Source organism: Falco cherrug, chromosome 3, assembly GCF_023634085.1.
Source record: "Falco cherrug isolate bFalChe1 chromosome 3, bFalChe1.pri, whole genome shotgun sequence".
Classification (NCBI taxonomy): Eukaryota; Metazoa; Chordata; class Aves; order Falconiformes; family Falconidae; genus Falco; species Falco cherrug.
In genome coordinates this window covers 53,462,301-53,484,122 of record NC_073699.1, presented here as the reverse complement: position 1 = coordinate 53,484,122, position 21,822 = coordinate 53,462,301, and the positions used below count along the sequence as shown (strand labels likewise).

The 21,822-nt window shown below is 39.7% G+C and overlaps 1 protein-coding gene across 1 annotated transcript in view; it reads right to left on the bottom strand.

The window, feature by feature from the left end:
• Positions 1-4,419: 4,419 nt before the first annotated feature.
• LOC102051027 (opsin-5-like) overlaps positions 4,420-21,822 on the bottom strand; it is a 29,014-nt gene continuing 11,611 nt past the window's right edge. Inside the window, exons 4-5 of the mRNA XM_014280188.3 lie at positions 21,237-21,571; positions 4,420-4,960 (exon numbers count right to left, since the gene is read on the bottom strand). Coding sequence (XP_014135663.2) covers positions 4,469-4,960; positions 21,237-21,571 — 827 coding nt within the window. The 3' untranslated portion in view covers positions 4,420-4,468. The remainder of the gene's footprint in view (positions 4,961-21,236; positions 21,572-21,822) is intronic.

Below are 21,822 nucleotides of genomic sequence, written 5' to 3'. Positions count from 1 at the left end.
CTTGTCAGGTAAGAGTAAGTTTTATTGTTTTCTCTTTAAAAACAAACATTTTGTTTAGATATGTTACTAAATTCCAGTAATCCTTTACCTCTTTCATCAGACCTTAATGCAGAATAACAGAGTCCCCTGCAATCAGTGGTATTTGATTTATACACTTAGTAGCAGTAACTTATGACTAACCATGATGAACAACAGACGGAAAAATTCAAAACCTGGCAGGTTTGTTGGAGACTGTCATTGTTATGAAAAAACTACCCACACAAGAGGGAAAACTCTCCCTACCCCTGCAAATGGTAACATAGTCTGAGTGCACTGTCATTCATAATATGTAATATATGGGGAATTCTCTGCAAAGGCACAGTGTTCTTCCCATTAACTTATAAAAGGAGCTGGCAGGGATTCTTCAGTCATTTTAAAAACATTACAAGTTCTACTCAAAGTTGAAAGTGACCTTCTACATAAATATTTTACTCTATACTGGGAGCTGACCGCCAGGTTCAGAGAGCCCAACACCGATTTGAAATAACCTTAAAAGATATAGTGGTTTTTTTCTTCACATTAACAAATAGACATTATGTAAATATATGTCCACGTATTTTTCCACTTTAAAAAAGTAGCATCTAGTGCAAATCAGCCTTGGCTTCCACTATAGGGAATACTAAATTGAAAGAGACTATAAATCCAGGCACGGACACTTCAAATTCCTGAGTTCCCCAAGTAGATCTATTGGAAAAACTATATCTGTGGCTTAGACTAGTAGCTCATGATATTATCTCACCACATAGCTAACTAGCAGCACAGCTCAAAGAGCAGTCATAGCACAAACACCCTCCCAACCCACCCACCCACCCCCCATTTTTCTGATCATTTTAAAGAGATGCTTTATTGGGTTTGTGTGGCCGTGGTTTGGTAGCAGGGACCTACAGTGGTGGCTTCTGTGCCAAGCTGCCAGCAGCTTCCCCCATGTCCGACAGAGCCAGCGCCAGCCGGCCCCAAGATGGACCTGCCGCTGGCCAAGGCCGAGCCCATCAGTGACGGCGGTAGCGCCTCTGGGACAGCGTATTTAGCAAGGGGGGGATAAACTGAGCAGCAACCTGCAGCCAGAGAGGAGTGAGGCTGTGAGAGCAACAGCCCTGCAGCCCCCCAGGCCAGCGCAGAGGGAGGCAGGAGGTGCCCCAGGCCCCAGAGCAGAGGTTCCCCGGCAGCCCGCGGTGAAGCCCCTGGCGAGGCAGGCTGTGCCCCTCAGCCCGTGGAGGGCCGTGGTGGAGCAGATCCCCACCTGCAGCCCACGGGGACCCCAGGCCGGGGCAGGGCGATGCCCCGAGGAGGCTGTGCCCCGCGGGCAGCCGGCGCTGGAGCAGCTCCTGGCAGGGCCTGTGGCCCCGTGCAGAGGAGCCCAGGCGGGAGCAGGTTTGCTGGCCGGGCCTGTGCCCCCGCGGGGACCCGCGCTGGAGCCGCTGTGCCTGAGGGGCTGCGCCCGGGGGGGGACCCGGCTGGGGCAGGCTGGGAAGGGCTGCTGCCCTGGGAAGGGCTCGCGTTGGTTGGAGAAGTCCATGGAGGGCCGTGTCCGTGGCAGGGACCCCCGGCTGGAGCAGGGCCCGAGTGTGAGGAGCCTCCCCCGAGGGGGCAGGAGCGGCAGAGGCAGCGTGTGATGGACTGACCCAGCCCCATGCCGTCCCTGTCCCCCTGCGCTGCTGGGGGGAGGGAGAGAATCCGGGAGTGAAGTTGTGCCCGGGAAGATGGGAAGGGTGGGGGGAAGGTGTTTTAAGATTTAGTTTTTATTTCTCATTACCCTGCTCTGATTTGATTGATAATAAATTAAACTAATTTCCTCGAGCTGAGTCTGGTCTGCCATGATGGTAACTGGTGAGTGATCTCTCCCTGCCCTTATCTTGACCCACAAGCCTTTCGCTATAATTTCTTTTCCCCGTCCAGCTGAGGAAGGGAGCAATAGTGCAGTTTCGGTGGGCACCTGGCATCCAGCCACGGTCAACCCACCACAGCCTCTTACATACTAATACTAAGTATCAAGCTGTAAGCTGTTTCAAACTATCTAGCAGATAGCTAGCTAAAGAGGCAGATAGGATGTTTTTGTGGTCTCAATAATATATTTAAATGTATATATTCCACTCTGATTTGATTGATAATAAATTATTTTTTCCCCAAGTTGAGTCTGTTTTGCCCGTGACAGTAATTGGTGAGTGATCTCTCCCTGCTCTTGTCTCAACACGCGAGCCTTTCGCTATGTTTTCTTTTCCCCGTCCAGCTGAGGAGGGAGTGATAGAGCAGCTTTGGTGGGCACCTGGCATCCCGCCAGGGTCAACCCAGCACAGAGGCATGTTACAGCTGGGATTTCAAATATCTGTATGGAAGCGCAACATGCGGTCCCTTTGCACAATGCAGGTTATAATTTTTTGTCTTTTGATAGCATGACATTTTTAGGCTTTTCTTTGCAATGATATGCCAGTTAAAACCCGCAAATACACACCTTCATCAGTGAGTGCTCCAGGGATTTATTCACATACTCAGCTTTGTGCATTGACATCAATGAGACTTGGAGCAAGAAGGACCAGATGACCTCTGGCCATAGATTCCACTCCTGTTTTTCACTGATTCACCATCTGAAAAGTTCAAGTTCAGCATTGCCAAAAGGTCCTCAAAGCCTGTTCCCTCCTCATCTGAAGTCCGAGACAGCAGTCACAGTAATCACAGCTCTGCAGAACTAGGTTGCTGTATGTATTGCATCACTTACCATGTGTCTTGGAAGGTCTTGGAGAAAACACCCACTGAAAGGACTTTCTAAGCATTCAAAGTCTAGCTGTCTTTTCTGATTGCTTTTTCAGGATTCCTGAAGAAACATGGTGTTTTTTACCTTGGGGGGATGTCTTTCCTCTAATGCTCTGTAACATTTTATACTCTTCATCAGGTCATGTATTTTAAACATATATGCATCTGTGGAAATCCAATAAAAATATTTTAATTATTGCTCATATACAAAAACATTGAGGATAAAAGGGGGGCATTTTAAAAACAGGACAGAAAACCGTGTCCCAAGTAAATATGCCAAATACGCTCTATAGCAACTGAAAATCCCTTGAAGTGTCTAATTGGAGACTTTCATAGAGTTTAACGTGGCTGTCCCTTTTGCAATCAGGTACTTTTTCTTCAAGTCACCACAGAAACAGTGGCAAAATGTGTTGCTGATGAATCATTGTTGTTATAATGATACAAGTATTCCCCTGAGCTTTTGGTAGTGTCTCCCGGGGAGCAAAGGATGAACTGGCCCTGCAGATGGTGAAATCCTTGCAGGGAGGACTGCCTTATCAACCAAAGTAACCCCAGCTGGAAAACAAAGCTATAATCACTTCTACTAACAAATACATGGTAATTTTAGCTGTAGCCTGGTCAAAATCAGAGCTTGGCACTCCTAGCATGCCCTTGCCCTCATGGCAACACCAGAAGATATGGTGCTTTTTGCTGGCAAGCCAGAGAAAAAAGGAGCCCAAGAACAAGGGAAAGATGAACTGTGCCTATGCTTACCCTGCAACATTGTCCTTTTAAGCCAAATTCAAGAATTTCTGGAGGACTGGGATCTTCGTGTGGGGTAGGTTTCAGTGGTTTGCACCAGCAGAGATTCTTGTCCCTTTACAGTATTTCTTGGTCAGGTCTTCACACTCCTTATTCCAAGGTCCTATACAGGAAACTGGGAATAATACCTTATGTCCTAGGGCAAGTTCTAAAATTACACCAAAAGGTAAACAAAAGTTACATACTATCTTGAATTACCAGAAATATTCTGATTTCATTCCTGAATGAGGTCAGAACCTGCCTGTTCATCTCAAAGCAAGGAACAAAATGACCTATACCTCCCAGTAAATGCAACATATGCAGTCATCCAGCATTGCTTCCTGGAAAACAGACATTTCAGTTAGCATTTACCTTTTCAGTTGCTATAACAATTAAAAGGACAGCCTGAGCTTGTCCTTTTAAAACTCTACATTGAGTTATTTCTTTTGAACAGCCAGAATATAAAATGTACATATTCTAGAAAGGGTAATAACACTTTATGGAAAACCTCTCAATGGTTAGTGTATTCTCTTGAAAACAGAGTGAAAGGATGTTATGAAATGCAGAGAGGATTTGTCTGACATAGTTCATGATGTGAACACAGAACATACTTAAGTTGGCATCGCAAGAGTCATACAGTACTTATAAGCATGTCCATGTTATAGCACATGTCCCATCAAAAAGTATGAGAAAAGGAAAACAGTCTAGAAAATGGAGTAGAAGGACTCGTCAGAAAATGTTACATTCATAAATCCAGTATAACAAAGTACTGTCAGAGGGTTCCAAGCAAGCAGCTCTAGAGGTCTGTAAATGTGCAATGCACAGGTAGTGCTTCCAAGTTTATTTCCAAGGTATCAATTTCAGTGCTTTTTATTCCCCACAGACTTCTTACTGGCCTGTCTCACTTTTGCTTGGAGGTTGCTGCCAAGGACATAGTTTCTTGAGGAGGGCATTCTATAGCGCTTGGCCTCTCCTGGCAGCATTTTGGATAGCTTTGAAAATGTTCAAAAGTATCACTGTGCTTTTCATGGGGGAAATAAGAACATTCTTCCACAACAGGCAGAGAATTACAGCTGGATTCATTTTTGCCTTTAAGTGTTCTCAGACTGGTGTTCACAGCTGATCTGTAGTCCTGCGGTGCCTTGACACAAAAACAACTCCTAATACATAACTGTTGAAGAACCGTGAAGTCTTTGGCAACGGTTTTTCGGAAATTTGGTTTCAGGAGGAGATAGATAACTGGATTGTAGAGTGTGGATGACTTTGCAAAGACAGCTGGCACAGCAAAGGCTAATGGAGGAATCTTATCTATTGATCCAAAAACTGCCCACATGGCAATAATGGCATAAGGGCTCCAGGCAGCAAAAAATCCGATGCACACAGCAACACTCAGCTTGCAGAGAAAAAGAGAAAACAGCGAGTTAAAAAATTGCATGCATGAGAAAAATAGCCATCAAAATAGTATATGCATAAAAATATCACCTGATTGAACTCCCTTGTTAAAAGTCTCCCCAAGTCTTCCATCATACCTCAACTGCTCTCCAAATGCCAATATTTCTAGCAACTTAATTCTTTCTGAACCTTACTTCTACCTGAAACTTTCAGAGTTAAAACGTATCAGTGCCTACATTTCTCTTTCTCTTCATGAAAGTGCCATGAAAACTCTTTTTAGACCAAAAGGGAAGCCAACCTAAAGAAAAAGATACCATTCTGGTGAAACAGCTGTCTGGATTGCAAAGCCATTCCAATTTATTGTCTAATTCATTAGTAATACTGGTTTTCCTGGCTATGGAATGTCTTCCATAATTTTACTGCCAGTGCTCAACTGGAGCCGCACGTACACATCTGAAGCAGAAAACAGAATTAATCCTGAAGGTGCATCAAATTAATGAATTTAAGTGAATTCCTACTGCACAATTGTTTGTCCTAATAAACTCTATGAAGAAAGCTTTGAGAATCTTTTAAAAAAAACAAACACCCCCCTCAAAAAAAAAATCACACCACCAAACAAAACCAACAAGTTTTTCTGTATGAATTATTACAGAGATATGTAAAATGCAAGAATAAATATTAGATCTGCAATAAACATAACCCTTGAGAAATCTAAACTGTGAGAGCATCAGCACATCTAGGAAGACTAACTTGCTGGGCATCATCCTAAACATTGTTTAGAACTGAAGTGCACATATATTTTATAGACAGAAACAAGAATTTTCATGCTCTTCATGAGTCCATTCTTGCCGAAAATACGTATTTCCAAATAAGGAAGACTGTAGAGAATCTATTCAATTTAGAGTAGCATTGGATCCAAGGAACAGAAGAAAATACATAAGGAAAGTACTTTTGGTTTTAGTTACTAATTGTGCCACCTGCCTGAGCTGCCCTCTGCAAGTGGGAGTACAGAGCTGCTAACTAGATCAGTTAACTGCAAATCCACCACTTTTCTCAGTGAGGCGCTGGCTATAGATTCAAGGTTGCAAAAATCTTGAGGTTTTTTTATTAAGAGAGGCAACATTGTTGTGTTCAGAGTGAGAATGAAAGAGACCCTGGGCACTAACAGTAGAGGAACACACATTAGACTCTTTTAAGGCACAGAGAGCTCCTCCAAATGCTATTATTTTCTCCCAAAGTTTAATAGTCTCACAAATTTTATTTTGCAAGAAGAAATGCGTGGTGACTGCCAAGAAATACATACTATGAGTTTTATGAGGAACGTCTTTGGCATTTAACTGTTTTTTCTATTAGGATAAAATCTGTTTATGAATTTGCGTATGTCTCTAAAAAGCTATCCACTATAATAGTAGTGGCAGAGAAGAAAATTCCCATTTATGGGTGATAACCTTTTAAAGCTCTAACAGGTTAGAGCTCACATGAAGTTCAAAGTTAAAGTCATTTAACAGAGTTGAGAAACAAGGTGTTTTGGCCGAATGAGGCTAGTTAAGAAATTATGAAGAGGCAAATCCACAGGATGGGGTGAATTTAATTTTACTCTTTGTTTCCACAGCATTTTATTTCTTAATATCTGCTGAAGGTCTGGCTCTGTCTATGGATATACTGGTGCCATATGCATTGGTTTTGTAATCCTCAACTGTCCGTGGCCAGTATTCAAGCCTGAAACTAAAAGCAATCTCTGTGGCAAATAATATCCCTTGGACCTTTAGAATCACATTAAGAAGAAATGGACATTAGAATCAGTTGGTGCATTTCCCAGATGGCTTATTTATGGTAGCAATTAATCTTTGGGATTGCCATAAGCTTTACATTGTTCCTATGAAAAGACATTTGGCGCATATTTTCAAAGAGCTTTCAGCTAACTTCCAAAACTCCATCAATACAGTTTCTAGAGCAAGGACAGGATGAATCTTGGGCTATCCAAAAACTTATATGTAAATCTAAGCCAGCCCATGTTCTTTATAATGTCAAAGGAAAGAGAGACATATCTCCTGAAAGTAATTGATACCATTCAAAGATCTATGGCTAAAACAGAAGTGATAGATTGCTCTCAGGTCTTTGTCAGTGACAATTTTGAAGATGTACTTAAGACAACTAGCTTTTAGTGGAGCACAATTAGGCAAAAGGAACCCCCTTGAAGATATTTAAGCATATCAACTGTACATATACATAGATGAATGTAGAAAGAGACTTCATTTTATTTTTTATGATCATGCCGCATATTGAGAAGTCTGAAGTTGGAGGCTTGAAAGGACTTAACACTTTCTGCCTATGTTAAGAAGTTTCAAGCCAAGTGCTTGATGAAGTACCTCCAGCTCCTTAAGATCAACAAAGTGACCAACATGGTTCCAAGAAGATAGGTATGAGTGGGCTAACCAGTGATGGCAACACAAGATGGCAAAGAACATCAAGGTTTTCATGATGAAGAACACAAAAAGAAGCACAAAAAGAAGAATTTTAATGAGGCAGATATGGGGCAACTTTGTGAACATTCAAAAGAAATTGGCCAAAGGGCCAAACCAAAGGACACTGTTGTGTTTTTGTAGGCAAACAAAAGCAGAACTGCATAAGGACAACAAATGGGGGAACATTGTATATGCACACTATGCCTTCAGTGTCCTTTAGTACACATTCTGGGAGACACGGTGTATTTGTATAACCATATCTTAGCTACCTTTGAAATACTACACATACAAGTTGCAGTGGTCACTTTTCCTAAAATGATCAGAAAAAGACGACTGAAGGTACACTGTTCCAGTGAAAACAGAGAGGCAACGAAGCATTACAAGTCAGCCATAACAAGGGATTTCAATTACCTGTATATAAACTGGTCAAAGATAACAACAAAAAAAGTTTTGAAAGCAAAATAATCTTTTCTACAAGCTCTTTCACTGTAAGGGGCAGAGTAGTACTTGTGAGTGACCCTTCCTTTTTTCCTGCTGGTTTGTATTTCAACTTTGCCAATGATTTCCAAAGAGCTTTCTGAATTCAGTGCATGTTACCAGTGACCAAAGGTTATCTAAAAATTTAAGTACCAGGACAGAAGCAAAACAGCATTGTTCTGTAATTGAAGCTTCAATAACCAACTAGAATTCTGTGAATATGTCAGAAAAAACCTTTACTTCTGCCTGAGGCAGGTTATTTCCAATGAGGAGTTAATTTTACTCCAGAAACTGCTGTTCAGAATTACTGATCTGTACATTCATTGTTTTATTTCATTTCATTAACTCACAAAGGCCACACGCCAAGGAGAACAGTTCATAAGTGAATATGACTCTCACAGTATGAAATGGGTCAACTACCCCATTTCATTACATCACTCTGTGATCGATTCAATTATATTCATGCTATACTTGATGGACAGATGTCAGTTCTGGCTTTGGATATCCTCCTGTGAAGGTGACACCACCTGAGGCAGCAGTCACCTGTGCATCACTACACAATGAGACCCAGGGAGGGCAACCAGCATGCTGGGCTACAGCCAAGCCTTTTCATAATTTCACTCTAGACTTGAGCCCAGCATCTCCCATTAAAGCAAAGAAGACACATATTGCCTAATACACAGCTGCTAACATTGCTGTAACAGCAAACTGAGCCTGTGTAGAACACAAGGAGATCCAGCATAAAGTTGTGTGGCTGATTAAGGAACAATGTGACAACGTGACTTAGAAAAATATGTGCAGGATTCATATATAGCAATAAAAATATTTAGTTGTTATGGAAACTATTCCAAAAGTCACCAACTCATCACAGTTTGTAACAAGTACAATCAAAGGTTTACAATCCACAATCTTTTCATGTTAATAGGAAGATGATGTTAATGGACTTTCTGTAATGTCTTTATCATGGAAATAGAGAGAACAGCTTCAGCTCTATGAGCTATATTTTCATAACTGCACATATCCATGGAAATTTCTAAAACTTTTCCTTATCAAAGTGACCATCAAGTGTTCCATTGTTGCTCTGAAGTAGTATGAATAAAAGGCAATGCCTTCTTCCTACAACTTGCAAGCCATATTTTTATTTTAATTAGTTGTATTTCAAAGATCTCACTGACCAGAAGAACCCCTATGGTCCTGTTTATCGTACAGGGACATAAGAAAAATACTATCACGGGATACGTAGCATCCCCTACACATCCAGCATCCATTCTGACTGGGAAGTTTCACATAACTTACATAGTTTGCCAAGTATAAATCTTTTCATAAAATGTAAAAATTCATATAAATGTAGACATATAGCAATGTAATTATTTCCCAAGGTAAGGAAAGAAGTGATGAATCCTTGCTCTGCCTCTTAGTCTAGACAGGACTCTATCATAGCTTGTGAACAATATGATTTGTCATAGAGGAGTTTTCAAAAATCTTTTTAAACTTTGGCCTTGTGTGTAGGCTAATCTTATATACAGAAACCTTCTTAAAAATACCTCCTGGAGAAGCAAATAAACACCATTACAAATTAAAAAAAAATTCTTTGTATATCAAGCACAAGGATATTGCTAACATACCAAATATAATGGTAGGTGACACTGCTCAGAAATTTACAGGCAAAAGTCTCTCTTGGGGAATTACGATTGAGCTGGAACAGGGGGAAACTTTACAGTATATAAGAAGAGCTTCACAGCAAACCCCACAAATTACAGAGGATATTTTTTACATTACAGAAAAACAGAAAAAGAAAATAGGTGCTCTACACTTGCAGTGGTAAGTCATCTTTGCAGTTAGATCTTCGGCTTGTGTATGCCTGTTCACTCATGGAACCCTGGCTGTTGGCACAAGCTGAGGATCAGATTCAACTATTTCAAACTAGATGTTTATTGAAGTACATATTGAGTAATATGGACTGAATTCAGCTTCTTGACACATTTAAGTAAATGGTGTTTTACAGGACTGAACCACTGGTGAGAATATCCTTGAGGCAATGACACTCGGCCAGTTAGTGGCAGCAATGTCTTGCTGTCAGCCTACCAGAAACAAAGTTGTGTTACTTGTTCCCATGAAGTGGAAACTATGCACACGTACAAATCTTTCACAACTTGCCTTTTAGGGTTACCCTAAGTTTCTTTAGTAAGGACGCACAATGCTTGGAGAGGATACTGACTTAAAGTAAGTGAAAACCAGATTTGATCAAATCATACATTTTGAAAACTAATTGAAAAACATGAACCGCTTGATCACTATGATATTTATTCAAAATATTACTACAACACAAATATCTTATTTGAAACCTTGTTGTCTGACTTCTGTTTCTAAATTGTAGATGTTTAACTTGTGGAGCTATTTTGCCACAAGTTTTCAATAGAAAGTTACTGATTTCTTCATGTAAAAGCACATATGTATTTGTGTACACGCATATTAAAATTATGTATACATATCCTGTAATTTTACATGTAAAATCTTCTGGAGTATCTAAACTTATTTAAAAATACAACAACAAATTGCCTTTTTCTCATGCATCTCTAATCATGCATGCAAAGGAATGTGCATTTTTGCATGTGCAGTCCAGATTTCTCCATCTGTCCATCAAGTTTATAAAAATTAGAACTAGAAACACAACATACCACCCATGCTTGATACATTCAACAAATCAAATCCTGAAACTACATGTTTTTCCACACCCTATCAAGGAAAGTATTTGTCACTTCCAATCTGCTTCCAGATAACAAAGTCTCCCGGCCTATGGAGAACTACCAACATATAGGAACAAATTTCCAGACTTGCACTTCTGCTGTACAGGAACCAGCACACAATGCACAAGTCATTGTCCTCATTTTTTGCCCTCATCTTTCTCTTAACACAGTCACCAAAGTAACTTGCATTAAACTACCCATATTGCAAAGCATTACTTATTATAATTAAAAGAAAGTACATGAAGAATGAGAGCACATGCATTACAAAAAGTCTTTTTGTCTATATATTTAATTATGGGTTGCAGCATTATTTCAAAGTTACGTTCTAGGCAGGTTTCTAGTAACTCTTTTCTGCTGAAAGGATTTTAAAAGCCTTGTAGGTATACCTAGTATGAATCAGTCAGCCATGTTCTCATCTTTCTCAGAACAGTCCCCACAGATTGGTCCATTTTGCTCTGGCCAGCATAAACAGATGCAAAGCATGCTTACTGCAAAAGTGGCATCAGTGACTGTCATGCCGAGCCTCATCGACTTTAGTATCCTGAGGAGTTATCTTGGCAGGATGTGCTGCTTGTATTAGATAATATGAAATCTAGAAATGTTGTGAATCATAGAAGTTTCAAAATAATAATTTCAGCCCAAACTGCAGTGAACTACTCCAGATTTAATCAGAAGCCAGAAATCTTCCTGGGTAAATGTATGTCCTTAGTAAAGCAAACAGATTTGACATCACAGACACTAAGCAGAGGAATTAAGATCAACAATCACTAGAACATGTCAAGATCCTGTTAAGCTTGGTATAAAAGCATCAGCATGACAAAAGTCAATCTAATCTTTCATCATCATTTAGCACCAGACTGCACTGAAAGGAGCATTGCAGGCCTGGGAACAGGATGGGGCACTGTCATGGTAGGAGCAGCAAGAGGCCAGTTGGCTCCTGACACTGACAGTTTTCTTGCTAGAAAAACCAAGGTGTTATTGCCCATTTTCCTGCTTAAACTATACAGACATAAAGCTTTCTCCTGCATGGTGTAACTCAGCCAGGGGTAGCTTGCAAACAAATTTAAAAAAAAACCCACAAAACTCTTTAAAAACCCCAGAACCTCTTCCCAGCACAGCAGGCATGTTAGAAAAGGGGATCCATCTAAGAACTAACACACAGCAGCAGGAAATTTATTCAGGACACAAAAACTGGGTTTGATAGTCTCATTGGATATAAGACTAAAGTGCTAAATAAGATCAGGAACTGCTGTCTGGGTCTAGCACAGGCTCATTACATCCACACTGCATGGTGTTTGACCTTGGGTCTCACCAACATTCTCTTGTGGTATCTCGGTGGGCTTAAGACACAATTATTGGGGGTTTGGAGTACATTTTCTCCGTTCAGAGTTTTTATTGCATGGTACAGAGTATTTGTTGTATGCCCCAGGAAGGGGCATTAGGGCCATGTTAGGGTGCAGATGCTCCTAGGATGGTACTGGCAAGCTATACAAGAGGGAACTGTTACAAGACAAATGTGCCACAGCTTTGCCCAGATCATCTTTTAGGAACAGTCCCTGATTTGTGTTGTTCTGTGGCCTATGCCCAGGGATGGGTAAAAAACACACAAGGGAGCATGCTAACAACTAAGCAAGAGGGCAATCAGTGAGACAGTGCTTGTGATCCTTGACCTTCTTTAAAAAAACAGAAACTACTGTCATATCCAGCTACAGATCCTCAGATTTTTCTTCTTTTATTTGCTGTATTTTGCTTCCTAAACATTTGGGTTCCCAGTTTTCTGGGTTTGTACTGCCACAGCATCTAACAATACAAGCTCCTTTGCATTCTGGTGACATTTGTTTCTTCAACAAAATACATTTCATATACTTTCAGATGCAAGTAAACAGGTACATACCTTATACCTGTGATACTAGGCTGCCCTAAGCTTTCAAGACTAGTTTACACCACCAGTATTTGAAACAGCAAATGAAGATTTCAATATAGGTAAAAAAGTATGCATGTTAAAATCTTAGGAGTCATCGTTACTTTCTTATCTCATCATAGTGCAGCATGGAGCTATAACAGCAAGCTTCTGCTAGATGCCAGGTTTAGCTAACAGTATAATAATTTAATAGTGGGCTTGCTTTTTAATTATAAAAAATATAAATGCTGAATTTATCTGTCATGTAGTGTGTAATCTCAGCAAGCTTTAATGGAAACCATGTAGATGCTTTAGATCATTCAGTCCTTAGCACCTACAGCTCAGCATGTTTGTCACTATTTAAGCGTCTGCTTGCAGTTACAGACTCGACAGCTACATGTGTGTCCGTTATCTACAGGTTCCACTAAAACAGTATGAGCTGCAGATCTTCAAATAGCCTGAAGAACTTTTGTTAGGTCTCCAAATCTAATGTGGTAGGTTCAACTTAACAGCCAACCTCTATGTTTACAAATTTCACCTAGAAGAATAATATTGTCCAGAAATATATACAAAAATTGAGAATGATTATGAGAGTTGTGTAACATTTTTTTCACTACACTTTACCCTCACTATAATGAACTCTCTTCAGACTCATATAAATGTTTGGTATATCAGTATATTCGCTATAGTAAAGATTTGGGAAATTCTTCCATCTAAAGAATAAACCCACCTAAAAATACTCACTTTCAACTGACTATTATATACCCATATGGAAACTACAACGTTATTGCTTAAGATTGGCAGGATTATCAAGAATATCGGTAAGAAGGAGCAATGTACAGAAGGCATGGAAATAAGAGATTATGGTCAAGTTCAAGAAAGATACTTTTGAGTTTTGAGTCAAAGAAAGATAGTTTTGAGTCTTGTTGTAAAACCCTGTGCCCCTATGGCCAAAGCACAGAACAGTTGTAGCCTGTAGGTGCAGAGAAGGTAAACCTGCAAGCTGTCAGGGATAGTTCACCCAACATGCCTGAGGCCACTTCTAAGAATAGGCAGGAAAGCAGAGTTTTGATGTACTCAGCATCTTACATGTCTTGACTTGAAGTATCTCTACATACAACATAGAACCTTGCCAGTGCACAGATGTTTCTGGTACAAAATTGTTAATAAAGGATAATTCCCTGAATTAACAAGAGATGTTTAGAATAGAACGTTAGAAGTAATTTTTCTACTTCTTAAGAAATACATTGCAAAATGTTTTTCAGTAAGAAGTCTTGAGCATTAATGAATTAGAAAAATCAAGTATCCCTATGATTGTGTCATTCAAATCAAGAGGACTGCATCTTGTCCTTCCTATGAATTATGTATTGTCCATCTTTGGTCTCTTCTGTAGAAGCCAAATTTATTCTTGCCTGCAAAACAGAAAAGAATATTTGCAGCAAGTGCTTAACTTTTCTCTATTTATTTATGGCATATACTTACTGCAGCAGAGCCTTAAAGGATTCTCAGTTCCCAGAGGATGCAAAGAAGAAGCAATGTGCTCCCCAAAGATGATCAGATAAGGCTATGACAAAGCCAATATAATGATACTTCTTCTTTCCTTTCACTTTTAAAAGAATTGCTATGGATGAAGATGCTCTGCTGAGAATAGAAAGTTTTTCCTAAAAATTGTTTCTGACAGGGTAAGTGCCACTATTTTCAAAATCTGTAAGACTTAGTCCAAATGCATGCTTATAAGCAGCAAATTAATTCCACCGATTTTTTATGCCTCAAGGGACTATTACAACGTCTACTTTGTTTTCCTGCAAAACAATAAGCCAGTGAGCCAATGCATTTCTAAAATAGAGGAAGAAGTAAAAGAAATTAGAAACTCACAGGCTAAGCTTTGAGAATTCATGTCATGGATTTTACTCCTCCCTTCAACAAAGTACAATGCAGTAAAAAAAGTAAAAACAGTAAAATACTGTTACAGCGACATGGTTCAGAAAACCACCTGCCTAATTCATATTGGTATCTGCTCCAAAACAAGTCTATGGGCCTCTTTCCAATCATCACTCTGCTCCCCAGACTTTGGAACAGACCTTTGGCAAGATTTTTTTAAGCAATGCGGCATTATTTTCTTGACTTATTATTTTATACATAATTAGATCTCACTGTATCTGCTCAGCTTAGAGCTGCTGAGATGTGCAAGGTGAAGGTAAGTCTTCTTCAGCTGTCTTGCTAAAATATGGCAAAAATATATTTTTAATGCTATCTAGTTGCAACTGCCAAAAATTTCTTGGTAGTTGCCTATGGTTGTTTTTTGTTTTTTTTTTTTTATAAAGTGAGTTCTATGATTAGTGGATAGCTTACAAAAAGTACACATAAATAGATATACCCTCTCCTCTAGTCAGTCACCTATTACTTATAGCTCTAAGTAAAAACAATGATCCAGTGTAGCATAAGCATTTTATTTAAAATGTGTGTATCAGCTATGTATCTTCAGTGCAATCCATTCTCCTTGCATCATGGACTACTTTGGTTGTCATGTAAATAGGATCATTATATGCAACCTGATAAATTAAATACTTAAAAAAACTAAACAAAGCCTCCACTTATCCTGCCCTAGGGTCACCTAAAGCACACGAGTGAGGAAGATCTAGGCTCCCTTGGAGGAGGAATTCCAGTGCTAGATTCAGGGCCAGATTTCCTTGTGGGGTTTTACACACACAGAGCATATCCAGAGCTGGTTTCTGCCCTTCCTTGTATGCTCAGCACAACTTTTTCTACATCTCACAAGCTGCAAAAGCAAGGTTTTGTTCAGAGTCTGTGCGCACAGGTACACATGCACCACACAGGCAAAATCCCAGTGATCCCCAATGACCAGAGCCAACCTGTCCTCAGAGTGCCCAGCACCCACCCCTGTCTGCTGAAGTGCCAAAGGGAATTCCTAGATTTCACTGAGGATCTCACCAATGAGATTTTAGGCTAGAGGCCTTCACAAACAGTTGCTATGGCTTTATTTTCAGAAACCAAGGAGCACCCAGGGCAATTAAGGAAGCTGGAAAGAAAGACTTCTCATTGATCCAGGTCACAGATGACAGGAGAATATAAACGTATCATCATGGGAGTGTTTCCATCGCTTGATATTTTTACCTCTTTTATTTTAGTACTGTGTGCTCAGCCTCCTTTTTGAAAGCCATTTTTCATCAAAATATAGAAAGCAATACTAATAGGTGAGCGTTTTTTTCTTCTGGTCTTCCTAGAACACCAATGAGCTGTGCACCCCAGAGCAAGGTCTAATAAGCAGGGTGCCATAGAGAAACCACTGCTTCTCCAGAGTTTCTCAGAAGTGCAGTCACTGTGGTAATGTCTGAGCAGGACAGGGGATGGTACCTCTCTGAGCCAAATAGCTCAGCTGGCAGGGAGCATGATGGAGGAAATGGCTCTTGTCCCTTGATCCAGCCCTTTATGACCTCAAACCTGTCAGTTTGTCCACCACCCTCTACCAAGATGCTGCTTGTCCCCTAGTGCGGCTCACAAGATGAAGACAGGCTCTTTACAAATCACCTGTTCCCTCTGTTTGCTGAATTTATGTTAGAGTCAGGCAGCACAGACCCCAAAATAGCCCTTTGGGTCCTTGAAGGCTACAAGGCTCACAGATCCAATCTCATGGACCAGCCTCTGGCAAGGCTCATCTAGCTTTCTTCAAAAGCCTGCAAGAGCAGACCCCTCTACTAGAAAACTGCAGGCTATCTGTGCAAACTTTGCTGAGTAGTCAGGTCACCACAAGTACTATACCTGGAGCCTGGAGGCAGAAATGTGCAAGAGGCAGAGGCTAACAGGCTAAGCACCAGGCAAAGCAAGACTGGTTCCTGAATTTGAATCTGGTAGGTGATTATGACTACACTGGTGGCCTTGGTTTGGTAGTTCAACCTTGCTCCAGTTCTCGTCAGTAAGGGAAATATTTGCCATAATTTCCCATCCTGTAGAGTTTCATTGTGCATAGAAATCATGAAACTAGCCAGCTAAACGCTCTGCATACTGGGAGTTTACTGAACTGTAAAGCCAAGGCATATTGCAATTGTATCTTGCAAAACATTCCAAAGCAATGATGGCAAAGTCTGAAAAGCAACAAATGAGAATAACTAATGCTATTATTCCTATAATGGGAGGAAAGGAATTAAAATGATATTCATAAGGCTGTAACAAAAGCCTGATGAACTTGGGATGGCTAGTGGCTGTCTTACCCTTGATCTGTCCTCTTTTTCCTCTGTAAACCTTTTCCAGATTTAAAAAAAATAACAATTGTACTTTGGCCCAAGATGCCTGGCAACTTTGTAGGACCTGTACATCTGGAAAGCCTAGGATTTTTAGATGTGTAGCAGTGATCACTATAAATAAACTAGTCAAATGAGAGCACACAAAAATGAAGGCAACTTTTCTGAAAGGTTAAAAACATAATGGAAGAGGGTTTTTTTTGATGTGGACCATGCTCACACAGGAATCTAAAAGCACTTCTTTCACATTTCACTATTATAAATGCTTATCCTACACAAAAGTAAAAGCCAACCATAAATATGACCATCTGCATTAAAGCAACAGAAGCTCAATCTCACATTCGTTCCAAATGAAATTTCTGTATTCTTCCATAACATGCGTTGAAGTAAGACACGTTCAACATGTTCTTTATCAGTCAACCAGATTCTCCTACACTTGTCAAAAAGCTGATTGCCTTCCCCTCAAATCAATAAATATGATAAAGTCAATAGTGCAGGTTTGGCACTAAGACTGTATCTTCATCCAGATTCTTGCCCTTCACACACATTTAGAAACAGCACACTGACCACTAATCCCCAAACAGCTTTGAAATGCCTGCAGCAAATCACAGTGTTGCTTTGCCTTACAACTAAAGCTTGTATTTAAGGTGGCCAAAATCACAAAGGTCATTGAACAGCTGTAATTCTGTTTTTACTTCAGGAGTAGATTTACCCATTGCAATGAATTACTGAGCTTTAGCATCCTGTATTCCAAACTGAGGGTCTTCTTTGAATAGCAACCTTTATCCAATTTATTATTCCATTATACTTCCCTTTATGCTCATAGATCTTCCCACCTGTAATTAGCCACAGCTTTCAAGATTTCTTGTACCAGGGGATATAGAATACTTCCAATTTCAAAGCAATGCAACACCTTCCACTAATGTTGGTGGTAAAATTTCTGTTAATTTAACAAAAAAAAAATTAGTGAGGATTAAAAAAACTCAAACCCTATGTCCCTGCATTGTAGAAACCCAGTTTAAGACCAATTAACCTCCATAGTGTGTAGATTTGTGTGTGTTGTTTCTCTGGAAATCATTGCATTATAAAAATGAACAAACCCAGTTTCTTCAGTAAACAATATTAGAAGAGAGATGTGAATTGTTCAACCTTCTTTTCAGCCAAATGATACTTCAGTGCTTTAAATCAGGTACTTCAGAGGTATCACAGACTACAGCCACAAAGAAATACAAGCTGAGTAGCAGGAGTTTTGTCCAAGGTCATACACGAAGACTGAATCAGAACAAAAACTGAACACGATCTGCCAGGCCAAAGGCTTATCCCTCATGATTTAAATTGAAGGTACTGCAGACAATTCAGTAATGGTATTTAGATCAGTATCTGATGAGACATGAAGTTACGCTCATCATGGTTCTGCTCCTGCAGCATCTAGGGGGAACTAAATTGTGTTTCTGAAATAGCTTAATCCCAAGGAACTCCTGGAGAAGAGGCAATTTTCTACATCTCTCCTTGCATTCATAATATTTATCAGTCTTATCTATATGCTCAGAGCATGTTTTCTCCAGAAGCTGGAAAACTCATGCACCTGTGAAGAGATCACATGAGAACAATAGTGTCTTCTGTACACATTATAATTGATTTTTATAATACTATATAATATTATATAATATATTGTATAGCATTATATAATAGCACTATATAATAATAATAAAAGCAATATCAGCAGTTAGCCAGCCTTGCAAATTCACAAGCACAAAAGCACTAATAGCATGATACAGCTCCCATTAAATTTTCTAGAAATCTTGCTAGTGTCATTCTAAAAAAGCACAGAAAACACCACTATAGACAGATCTTTTACCATGGGAAGTAGATTAATGATAGTGACTGTTATCAGCACTTTATTGTTCTTTTTTTTAATTACTAATTTTAATTACTAATAAATATGCTAAAGTGGGCCTAAATTGCACGCTATGGCCTGGTTAAGTTAATATGTTTTGGGAAAGAGCCACTTAGAGTGCAGGGCAATACAGATTAAAGCAAACTGCAGGAACTTGGGAAACCTTTATGCTTGAAGAGGAACCTGTGACATTTTCTTGGAGCGTCGAGGCATAGGGAGCCACCACACAAGAGCTTCCATGATCTAGGCTTAGCTGGACTTGTAAGTGTCTAAGCCCCGTTTTAAGCCCCAGATCAGTTTCTGGATTTAGCTTTTCAAGACTGAAGCAGTGTCCAAGCACTTCAGCTGAAGCTGGATCAGACCGTAGAGGCACAGGTCAAACCTGACCAGGACTCCTAAGTCACAGTGACCTGATGTCAGAGGCAGGATGGAAAATGCCAGATGAAGAACAGGCTATAAATTGTCTCTAATTGACAGGCACTACAAAGTGGACTGTATTGCAGCTCAAATCCTGCAGGAAGAGCTACAGTTCAACAAATGATCATTCCAAGTACACCATAAAATTGGCAGATTTGGAGTGGATTGTTTTAGCAGAGTTTCTTAAGGAAAAAAAAAAAAAAAACAACCCCAAAACAAAAGAAAGCAAACCAAAACAAGGTCTCTTCTCTCCTCTCTGCTTTTAGGAGTTTGACTTACATCATCCTCTTAGCAGATGTCTCGAAGGGATTATCATGTATAACTACTTATTGTTTGCATTATTACTATTATCCTAGGGTGAGATTCTCCATAGATGATAAGCACCCTCAGAGTAACTAAGGAGTTTACAATCTAACAGTGAAGATCAGAGCAATTTTGAGGGGAAAAAATCAGGTAATATGAAGAAGAGATACTTGTCGGTACATGATAAGCAGTTTTCCTGGTGTTTCAGCAGCCCAACCAGTATCAATCTGTATGACACACCAGCATGACTTTTTGTGTTAACATCACAAAGGAAGTTTTGAAGGACATATTGTTTTCATTTTGCCAGTTTCTATTAGGAGGAACTCATAAGAATGACAAGTAGCATGGAACATGCCTGCATATTTCTGATTGTTGTGAGGATGCAGTGTAACCAGCATCTTGGTCTTACTGGAGTATAGAATTAGCATAAGCTATGAAGAGTTTTAAAAGTTAATTAGAGTTACAGCAAAGTATCCTGTGGTCAAATGAAAGCCTTAAGAAAATTAATGTCTACATGTCTACTGAATATCCAGGAACAAGGCAGGAATATACCTAAAAACTTCAGTTGGGAAATTTCCCATCTAAGGGTTATTACAAAGAAGGAGTAGGAAAGATATGGACACAACTCTTTAGTTATTAAACTGCTTGGATTGCAGAAGATATTTAGGTTTAAAGACTATGCAGTAGATAGGAGGAGGATGTTTCCAACAGTGGTCAAACCCAAGATACTCAAAGGGAGAGATGAGGCAGATTAAGATGTCTAGTGCAGCTACACTGCACTTGGTCATCTGAAGAGAGATGTCCGAAAGGGACCAAATTTGTTAGCATGAAAAAAAGAAAGCAGATCATCTATACAGAAGCAGATCTGTGAGATATCTAATTGTATTTGCAAATGAGTGTCCATATTCCTGAACAGAGAGAAGGACCAAAGATGATTCCAAGCAGAAAACTGAAGGGTGGTGAGGAAGATACTTAGAAGGACATGCCAAACAAATAACTAGAGGAACACTGACATCAAGAAAAAACAAAGATTTTCTCACTGGAGATAATTAACAGAGTCAAGAGGTAACACATCTTTCAATAGGTACATTATCTGAGGAGTAAAGCACACCTAATGTCAGCTGCGCAAGTTTCTCTTCTTATTTTTTGTTATATTAAAAAGATAGATGCTGGTTTTCTGGAAAGGACAGGCAGCCAGAAACAATTTCCACAACAAATACTGCAACCACAGGTTTAATTTTGCTTATAAACTAGTGAAACACAAACCTTCAGAGGTTTTGGTTCAAAAAGTATTTACAGAAAAACACTTTTCTGTGACTTTTGTCCTTTTTTCATTTATAAACAAGAGAATTTGATCTCTACGACACTATTTTAAATATTCAGTGATACAAAGCTTAAGACTGGATGTGCTCAGATCTCTGTAGCTGGGCAAACAGAATTTACTCACTTGAAACCAGAATGGCTTTCATAAGCAGTGGTTCAAGAGCATGAGACCCAAACTCACTTCTATATAGTGCTCCAATTTTTAACCTTCCTTTTGATCAAAAACTGAAACCTTAATTTTCACAAATAATGGAGTTCTGTGAGTTTAATTACCACCCTCCAGAAACAATACAAATACTATCTGTATGTTTAGCAACTCATTGACATACAGTGAATCCGCACAAGACAACACTGTTGTCTGAAATGAAAATGCAGTAAGGACCGATTTTCTTTTCCATCTTTATTTCCTTCTCAGGAAGTTTCTGGGTCCTTAAATGGTGCAGCCCAGCTGTGCCAAATACAGCTTGCCAAAGACTAACTTTCAAATACCTTGAGAGTAACGGTTTGTGCATTGCTCATCCTGGCAGGGCCGGAGACGTGCTGTTCCACTGCTTTCCTGGATTCTTTCACAGTCACCAGAATAAGAGAGTAGGAAGTGACAATTACTCCACAAGGGAGAATAAAACAGAAAACAAAGAGGACTAAGGTGTAAGACATGGCCATGGCATTTACGTTGGTGGAATGCCAGTCAATGCAGCAGGCTGTGCCATAGGGCTCCTGTCCATATTCTCCCCAGTGAGCTAGAGGAGAACAGGCAAAAACCGCTGCGTAAGTCCAAGCACAGGCTATCAAGATTTGTCCATGTTCTCTCTTGAACCTGTTCCCTGGAAGACACAATCAGTGAAGATCAGCATCGTTGACACATCTGGATGGAGTTTCCCATATAGAGACAGATAAGCAGGGTAAGTAAGAAGGATAACTTCAACAGGTGTTCTAGATATTATAGCATATTGAAGGTTTGTAAGAATAGGGCACGGTTCACAACAATTTGCAAAAAGATTAGATAGCTGAATTCTTGGGTATACAATTAGGATAGTTAGTACAACATAAATCTGTATGAATAAATCTCTATCAA